At 61.0% G+C, this 9237-nt stretch overlaps 1 protein-coding gene across 1 annotated transcript; it reads right to left on the bottom strand.

Moving 5' to 3' along the window:
• Positions 1-1528: 1528 nt before the first annotated feature.
• On the bottom strand, positions 1529-8982 carry SSH3 (slingshot protein phosphatase 3). The gene is made up of 14 exons (XM_082844446.1): positions 8889-8982; positions 8303-8343; positions 7494-7725; positions 6435-6553; positions 6284-6355; positions 5866-5931; positions 5591-5779; positions 5414-5507; positions 5023-5151; positions 4894-4940; positions 4054-4200; positions 3616-3816; positions 3244-3517; positions 1529-2118 (listed from the first exon to the last, which is right to left on the bottom strand). Exons 1-14 carry the CDS (start codon positions 8952-8954, stop codon positions 1846-1848), a joined length of 1950 nt encoding a protein of 649 aa, XP_082700572.1. The 5' UTR covers positions 8955-8982; the 3' UTR covers positions 1529-1845.
• Between the last annotated feature and the right edge of the window lie 255 nt (positions 8983-9237).

The raw sequence follows: 9237 nt of genomic DNA, 5'->3' as shown, positions 1-9237 counted from the left end.
GCTGTAGATGGCAGGCAGCCCTCTCCCTGCTCAGCAGGGTGGACCAGCCAAATGGATCAAGAATCACATCTGGCTTCTCTGTACCCCACCTTGTGACCCTGGGCCTGCTACCCACAGACAGGTACAAATGATTCCTCTTCTAGAGAGCATGTTGAGGCTGAATTCTGTCAGTGTACAGAGGACACGTATTGTTAAAATATCAAAGCAGGAGGTGGGGGTCTAGGGATTTCCTGGTTTAATCCTTTTGTCTTACAGAAAGAAACAGAGACCTAAGATGAAGTAACTTGTAAGTGATACAGCTGGGGCTAGAACCCAAGTGTCCTGCTCCTCCGTCCACTAGGGTTAGAGCAGTGCTGGGGGTCCCACCAGGGTCTGGGTGAGAGATTCATTCCTAAAACTGGGCGTGAGGTCTCAATCAACAAGGACATTTGCTGCCAGCTCCTATCTGAGGCCTGCTTTGAGGGAAGGAGCTGCACTCACCCACTCCCAACCCCCAACCAAACTAGAGTGTTACAGGGCAGAGCATATGATCTTGGGAAGAGGGGAGAGAAGTGACAAAGATGGACCCACTTACTCTTCTTGAACATTGTAACTGAGCAGAAGGAACCCCTAGGCAGAGGGGAGGGCCCACCGAGAGTCCTTCCCTGGCAGTGATAGGCTGGCTTGGAAAGTCAGGCTCTCTTGCATTGCAGCAAGAAGATTCTTGGGACCCAAAGTGTGCTCAAGAACTAGCATCAAGTGCCCAAGAGGAGAATTAGCTTCTGGGACGGGCTTGGTCCTGTCCACATAGGCATCGACAGCTTCCCTTTCCTCATGGGTAACTCCCTTCCGCTGCCCCAACAGAGCCCAGCACCTGCTGTCCAGTGTAGACTTGTTCCCCTGCCGACCTGCCTGAGGGGGGCGGGGCAGCTAGCATTTACCCAGGCCCTGCCCCTGGAGATGAGGGAGATAGCGCCCACCTCCCCTCTTCTCTTCCCCATTCTTCCTCCCACCCCACCCCAAACACACCACTCCCCAATCGGGCCTGTCGCAAGATACCTGGGAACTATGAAGAGACTGGAAGGGGTAAGGAGAGGCCACACTCCTTGTGCAACCAGAGAAAGAGTGGACCGACAAGCTTTATCATAAAATTGAAAACAATATGAAAATGTTTTTTCTTTCTAAGTACAAAGCCAGACACTATTAAGACTATGAAAAACTGGCCAGAGGCCATGAAGCTCAGAAAGAAGACTCTTTGGCATAGTGCCCTGTGCTCCAGTGCAGTGCAGGTGGAGGGTGCTGGGGGCAGCAGCAGAAGACTCCGGCTGCTCATGGGGGGTGTGAGGGAGGCTGACCGGCCAGCCCCGTCAGAGGGCTCTGGCTCCCCACTCCTCAGAAACTCCCACGTTTGGGGACTGAGGTTACTCTCGGCCTTTGGGGGCCACTGGTTCTCTGCAGAGCCCCAGGAGTGAAATGGGGTCGGGGGATGAGGCAGACAGGAGTAGGGGAGGGAGGGAGCATTAGCCTTTCTGCACTGAGAAACTCTGTTTTTTATTCCATGGCTGCAAGTGTGTGTTTCAGGCAGCAGGTGAGAATGAAGCTAGGGTACTGTTGCCCGCAAAGGCACCTTCAGTCTCTCTACGACATCCCCAAATGTGGAGGAAATCTTGAGCCCTTGGACAGGTGGACATGGGTCTGAGACTTAAGGCTGTAGGTGCTGAGGCTGTAGTGACGGGAGTCTGGGGCCTCCTGGGGAGGAGCTAAGAGGAACGTGGACAGGCCGACAGGAGTGAGGGGTGCTCATCCCAGGAGCTGTGTCCTGGCACCTCTGTTTGTGTCTAGGGGGGCATGGGAATGTGTGTGGGCTCACACCTCGCCCTCCTCGCCACTGTCATCCACGCTGGGCTGCCTCACCACCTTCTGGTGCCTGGGTGTGGACGGACAGCCAGCCTTCCGCTGCTCCTGGAAGGCCCGCGTCCGGCTGGCCACCAGGGCGGCGCTGTTGAGGGCAACCACAGACTGGCGGGACTTCAGGGCAGGCCAAGGCCCCTTGCGGGCCTGCTGGCCTCCCTTGGCGCTTGAGAGCTGAGGGAAGGGCTGTGGAGGGTCTTCATCTGAAAACTCCTCTGGAGAGAAAACCTGGAAGGATGAGAGTATAAAGAAGAGTCACGGCGAAGTCGTTCCAAGGCAGGGGCACAGAGCACAGAGCCTAGAAAAGGGTAGATGCAGAGCATCTGTTGAGCGAATACAGAAAAAGCTACTACAGGTACTCACAGGTCAGAGAAGGGAAGGCAGCGCCCCAGCCCTACTGCCACTGCTCCTCAGCCCTCACCTGTCTGGCCCCCAGAAGCCCTCCTTAGCTCCCCTGCGCCCGCCGTGTCCTTGGGGTCCTCTCCTCCTCCTCTTGCCCCCCACTGCTTTGTACAGTCAGTCCCATGGGCCACAAGGGAAACATCTTCCAGGTGCCGGGCCCTGGGCTGGGTGCTAAGTGAGGACACCCTGCCTTTAGGAACACACACACCCACCCATCAACCATCTGTTCCTCCCTCCAGCCTTCCACACCCAGTGCCACCTCCTCCAGGAAGCCTTTCCCAAATGTTCCCATCCTCTGTAAGGTGAGCTCTCCTTCCTCCGGGTCAGCTACCTTGGACTCAAGTCACATGGGGGGCCTGATTTCCTAAGGCAAGGGCCAGGTCTTACACTTGTGCCCTGCAGCGCTTAGCACAGAGAGGCTGCTTAGCTACTCAGCCAGCACTTCGGTTGTGTGAGTGCTATGACCCCCCTGCACGCCATCCTTCAATGGGTTGCCCTTCCGATTGGGGAGGGGGTGCTGAGATCATCTTATCTACACCCATCTGGGGTCAACAGTTGGTTGTGCAGCTCCTGGCCTGGGGAGGATGCTCCCTCCAAGGCTGGGCAGCCCTGCCGCTTAGGTAGCAAGTCCTTGCGTCAGGCTGAGAGCTGCCTGCAGCCGCCAGCCTAGGGCTGGTTTGGCCGTGGAGCCCACCAGATGGCCCTGTCCCGTGACTGCTCTCCAGCTCCCGTGGAAGGCAGCGCTCGCCTGTCCTCATCGGTTCTCCTCAGCTACTCCGAGGGGATGAAAAGGAGCTGCCCAGGGTGTGGTCCCCCTGCTCAGGTGCCCCCCGCTCAGGGCCAAGCCGAGCCCCAGTCCTGGACTTTCTCCATCCTCCAGCCACCTGCCCCCTCCTCATTTTGGCCCCCCCTCTGCCTCAACCTGGGCTGCTTCCTTAGCCCCAGCCTCACCTCTGGCAGGTCACCGTCCCCTGAGGTGCTTTCCAGCTCTGAGGATGGCTCCAGGAGGCTGATGGACCTCATAACCCCGCGGAGGTTGATACGGGGCCGTGACCCAGGCTCTTCTTTTGGGGCTGCCTGGCTCTCCTCCAACCCCACCACATTCAGCTCCCCACTGCCCCCGGGTTCTGGCTGAAGAGGTGGGAACGGTGTAGAGACCTCGGGGGCCAGGGGCTCCTCTGGGGAGGCCCCACCCACTTTCTGCTCCCAGACATGGCTCTGCCGGCTGCGAGGGGGTGGCCCTGAGTCAGCTTCCAGTGACCCAGCCACAACCTCCAGCACCCACCCCCACCCACCCCCTTCCCCTTGTCCCCCACTCCGTACCTAGCAGTCAGGATGCCCTGGTAGGTCTGCAGCTGGCGCAGGAAGCCGGGGTTGGGGCGGGCGATGGGCCGTAGCTCCTGCACGTGGCGCAGAGCCTGCTCCAGGCTCCAGCCGTACTGCTTCATGGCGTAGGCGATCACTGTGGCGGCCGAGCGGCTGACGCCCATCTTGCAGTGGACCAGCACCCGGGTGCCCTGCGCTCTGTGGAGGCCCAACCGGGTCAGCTTCCCCTCCCCCTCCCCCGCCCCCTTGCCATGCCGTCAGTGTCGGGGAAAGGCAGGTAGGTAGGTGGTGGGCTCACCTCCCAGAGCAGAGGGGAAAGGAGGTTAAGGACCCTGAGGGCCAGAAAAGCTGAGGGCAGAGCAGGCAGGAGGAGGGCATGGGCCCCGGACCGCAGGAAGCTGAGATGGGGCGGGCGGAGGGGTGGGACGGCCCGACCTTGCAGCCTCCACAAAGCGGTGCGTCTCCTTCCAGTGGGGCAGCAGCTGGGCCGACTCCTCATCCCAGAGGCGCACGTTGTGGTAGGTGAAGCGCTCGGGGTAGAAGTTGTCAATCTCGCGGGCCATGTTCAAGATGTGGCTCACCCTGCAGCACGGGGCACAAGGCCAGGCTGACGTGGCCACGGGCACCAGGCCCGTTGGCCAGCGGAGCCGGCGGACCTGGGTGTTAGTTTTCTGGTTCTGAGGGTCCGGTGGGGGCGGCACAGTTGTGGTGGGAGGAGGAGATGACGGTGACCTTGAGCAAATCGGTTCACCCCACTGGGCTTGAGTACTGTGCCCCCTGGCCCGTCCCCACCCCACTTCCAGGTAGCTGCTGGGCGGCCTGCAACACGCGCCCTTCTGTTATCGTCAGAAGTCAGTTAGAGCAGGGCTTCGGAGTTCAGCTGAAATGGGGTGGATCTGCAGCAGCTGGATGACAAGGGTCACAGCAGGTTTCCCGAAAGCCCATGGTGGACAAGTGACAGGAGCCGTTGGGAGCGGGCAGCCAGGTCTCCTACGGGAGAGAGGCTCTCCCTTCTCCCAGAGACGTGGTCAGGCGAAGAGGGGCTTTTCCGCTTTACAGCTGGGGGAGGTTAAGAGGGGGCCAGGGAGCTGCCAGCAGACCAGCAGGGTAGCTTATTCCCCTGTCCCCGCCTGAGCCCATATGAGGGGAACGGCCCCCGGGGCGGAGCTGGAAGCAGAGCTAGCTGCTGCTGAGGGGGTTCTGGGGGTTTCTGGCCAGGTTTCCCCACGGGGGAGGACAGGGGGCGGGCAGTCCTGGGAGGGCTCGAAACCCTACCTGTTTCTCTGCAGCTCCTCCAGGTTCGCTGCGTTCCACTCTGAGCCCTGTGAACACGGAGAGGGCGTCACTGGCCCTCTCCCCCAGCTGCAGCAGGCCCCACCTCCCAGCCCTCAGCCTGCAGCTCACCAGGTAGAGGTGGGGGAAGATGCGGGACGCCCGGTCTTGCTGGGCCATGAGGAGCAGCATCTGGTTGTCGATGAAGTCGCGGTATTGTTGGAGAGGGCATCCCAGGCGCAGCTCCAGGGCCTGGCGGATCTGCAGGCAGGAGGGTGAGGAGAGGCTGCGGGTGCCTTGCGAGGCTCCCGATGCCCCAGCCTTCCCTGGGGGAGGGAAGGGCCTTTGAGGACAATACTCTGTCCCATCAAGGCAGAGAAGCTGAGGCCAGGCACGTGGGAACAGCTTAGACAGCAGGAAAGCTAAAGTGGAAGGCTCCAAGGAGAGGCCCACTCTGGGGCCCAGCCGGAGGCCCCCACAACCAGGACCCCACTCCCGCCCTGGTCCCCGGCACCCTGCCCACCTCTTTGGAAGTGATGCTCTCCAGGTCACTGGAATCCAACACCTCCCACAGCTCAGCCCGGATCGCCTGCTCCATCTGCTCCTGTCCCGAGGGCCTGGGAACCAAGCCCGTCAGTCCAGGGGCCCCTTCCCCGCTCTGCCATGGCATAGCCCCCTCTCCTCCCCTCCCTGTACTGACCGGCCGGGCTCGATGCTGGGAGGCCGCAGAGACTCCAGGTCAGCCATGGCCATCCACTCGTTGAGGCAGCTCTGGTCAGAGCTCAGTCTGTCCTGGTAGTGGCTGGCCCAGGCGAGGGCACTGCCCCCTGGCACAAGACCACTGCCTAGAGCCGCCTCACATGCCTGGTGCAACACCTGGAGTGTGGCCCTGGGACAGAGGAGAGGCTGGGTCACGCTGTCCTCCCTGCTGCCCCTACCCAGACCCTGAGCCATCTTGAAGACCCAGCCCCTTACCACATGGTCTGGATGCAGACTGGCTTGAAGATTCGACTCTGCCCACCAGATGTCACACTGAAGCCCCTGTGGGAGATCAGGTGGGGGTGGAACCCAGCTCCTGGCTCTGGGACAGGGCCCCCTGAGAGGCCTACCCCCTAGCCACCTAAGGCTGGTCCTCAAAATATATACACATCATCTAAACTTCAAAATAAGCCCTGTTGCCAGATATGGGGCAGCTGAGGCCCAGAGCAGTTAGGTGACTTGCCCAGGATCACACAGTGACTCTCAAGTGGAGCTGAGAGTAGGCCCAGCCTAGAGTCTGCAGTTGCTCCCCAGTACCCACCACACCCCTGCACACACACACCCATACACCACACTTAGTTATTCCACCCTCTGGCCCCTCTCCTTTCCCTTCCCTCCAGTTGCCACCTCTTACCCGTCTCCATCTAGGTACACCTGGGTGTCACTCCAGAGAGGCAAGACCAGGCCTAGGGTGCAGCTGGGGGAGCTGGCAGGGACAGAGGGAAAGCTGTTGTCACCCAGCACCTCCTTTCCTTGCCCTCCTCCCTTCCTCTCCCTGCTCCCACCTGCTATCAGGGAAATCCACGCCCAGAAGGACTGTCTCATCCTGGCTCAGACGTTCTCTTGTGGAAACTACCAGCAGGTAGCGGAGCCTGGCGGGCCGAGCCGCCTCCAGCTGGGCTGCCTGGGGAAGATGGGAAGGGAAAAGCCCGGGGTCACAGTGACCCAGAGGACCCCTACCTGACACACAGCCGGGTCTAGAACAGACCTGCCACCTGCTCCCTCCGCACCCATCCCTCTCTTCCCAGATACCAGATCAGTGGTTACAATCTAGTGGTTCCCAACTTTGGGATCTCATGGTCCAATAAAATGTTTAGAAAGATTCTTCTCAGAGAGGGTGTGTGTGAACAAAAGGGGAGAATGGGCATGACAGATTGCCCTTTTCTTTTTCTGCCTAGGAAGGACGTTTAAGAAACACCTTTCCACTTGCCATTACCATAATTTGATTCAAGGAATGTTTTTCACCAAAGAACTATTAAGAACACAGTTTCACAATAAAGGATGGTGCTTCTATGGAATTAATTCTGCCTTACAAAAAACTGACTGCATCTTGTTTTTCCCATTGCTGCAGTGAGATTGTTCCACAGGCATCTGGGAACTGGTCCTCACTTTCCCGCCTGTGTCCCATTCCCGCACGGGCCCCTCCAGCACATGAGCCCACGGTGGGTGCTCAGCAGGCCCCCATGAGCACCAGTTCATTTGTGGGCAACTCACATAGTCAGGAAGGTCTTGTGCTGGTTGAACAGAAACCCGCCTCTGGGTAATTCCCAGCTCTTGGACCTAATCTGACCCTACAGGCTCACATCGGACAAACCTCCCCATCCTTTCCCAGCTCTCCAGAGACCCGAAGACATGGCCGGATCGCCCTGCTAAGACAACTCTAGCTGAAACAGCAGAGTCATCGGGGTTTGGGTAACCGCTACGCTCCCCAGGGGGCCCCCTGCTCTCACACCACTGCTCCCCAAACACACACACACACTGGCCCCATTCCACCCTCTCCTCCCACCTGGGGAGTGGCTCTCCCCCCTTTCAGAGGGCCAGAGGGCTCTGGACGGGGCCCTCACCAGGCGGATGTCGTCCTGTGGTCTTAGCAGCCCCACCATGAGGCGCAGGTGCTGACTCTGTTCCTGCTTCCTGAGACTCTGGGGCCCATGCCCATCGTCTGTCTGGTCCCCGTGGGGCTGCTCCTCCCCGGGGGGGTCCTCCACTGGCTCAGAGCTGGCCTTGGCTGCATCTCCATCATCGCCTCCATCCTGCAGTCCCAGGACAGCCCCGCCGAGTACTGCAAAGCTCTGCCTGGCAGGGGAGCAGGGAAACCATGATGGCCCATCGTAGCTCTTAGGACAGGGGTGTGTCAGAATCACCTGGAGGGCTTGTTAAAACGTGCTGGACCCCATCCCCAGAGACTCAGTGGACCTGGAGTGGAGGCCTGAGAATGTGCATTTCTAACCAGTTCCCAGGTAATGCTGCCCCAGCACTTTGGGAAGCACTGCCTTGAGGGCTCTTAAGCCTCCAGCCCACCTGTTCTTGTCTGAGGAGGCGTGGAGGCTGCTTCCTTTTCCTTCCGACCTGCCTAACTCAGTAGATACTGTGAACCTGGTGGGGACTCAGGAGTCCTCAGGCCCTGCCGTCACATGCTGCCCACTGGCTCGTGACCACTGGCCACAGCCAGGTCCAGGACAGTGGGTGAAGGAGCTCCAACTGACCAGGGGGAAGATGAAAGCAAAGGCAGCCAGCTGTGCCCACCAGCTGTGCCTACTGGCAACACTGCCCCACATAGTATGTAGTGGGCTTTGGCTGCAAGTCCTCCAGGATGGCTGTGGCCAAGGCTGGCGGCTGGACGGAGGTGCGTGTGTTGCGAAGAGGTGCTCACCTTCGCTGGAGCCGGCTTCTGCGCTGGGACACCTGGTCCTGCTGAGAAAGCAGCCCCCAGGGCAGAGTGAAGAGGCAGGGAAGGATTCTCCTCTCCCCTGTCTCAGGGCTGCTGTGGTGGATGGTGGAGGGATCGCGCCCCCTCCGCGCACACCGCCCCTCCCCGCAGTGGGGAATGGAACCAGAAAGGGGGTCAGGTCCCCTTGGCGCTGCAGTCCACTCTCCACGTGGAGGCACTGGGGGAGCCCGGGCCCAGGTTCCGGTCCACCGGCCGGAGGTAAGGGGGCGGGGGGGGGGGGTAGGGGTGCGGGCGGTCGCGGCTGGAGCGCCTGAGGCTTTGGCCCCTGCCTGGGCCCAGAGCGGGGTAGGGCCTCCGCAGACGGTCACGGCTCCGGATCTCGCCTTGGTCCGAGTTCCTGATTGCCTCAAGATTCCCCCCCAACCCCTCCCCCCCACAGCCTGAGACTTGAAGTCCCCCTCCGCACACCCCCAGGCTTCAGGGGAGGCTGCCCGTGGACAGCAAACACTCCCCCAGGCCCAACTGGCAGCCAGCTGCGTGGGCAGGACCACAGCAGAGCCAGACTCACCGTGGGCCCCACAGGCGTGGAGTGGCCGCCGGCCGGGGGCGAGCGGCTTACTGTGACCAGGGCCATGGGACCAGACCGGGGGCACCTGGGCCGGCAGGGGGCACAGCACCCTCCCGCAGCCCCACGGACAGTCCCTGCCCCGCAGGACCAGGAAGGAGAGTCCGGAGCCACCAGGGCCTGGCACCTCCTCGAGGGCGGACCTTAAAGGGCCAGACACCCGTCCAGCCCGACCTGAGGAGCCCGCAAGCAGTGGCCACCGCCCCTCCCTTCGTGTCTCCACAGGTTCGGTCCGCCTCGTCCCCGCCCCCCGAAACACGTTGGGGGCGGGGCGCAGGTGCGGAGCCCGGCA

This window comes from Leucopleurus acutus, assembly GCF_964270905.1.
Source record: "Leucopleurus acutus genome assembly, chromosome: 8".
NCBI classification, from domain to species: Eukaryota; Metazoa; Chordata; class Mammalia; order Artiodactyla; family Delphinidae; genus Leucopleurus; species Leucopleurus acutus.
This window is presented reverse-complemented; position numbering and strand designations above follow the sequence as displayed.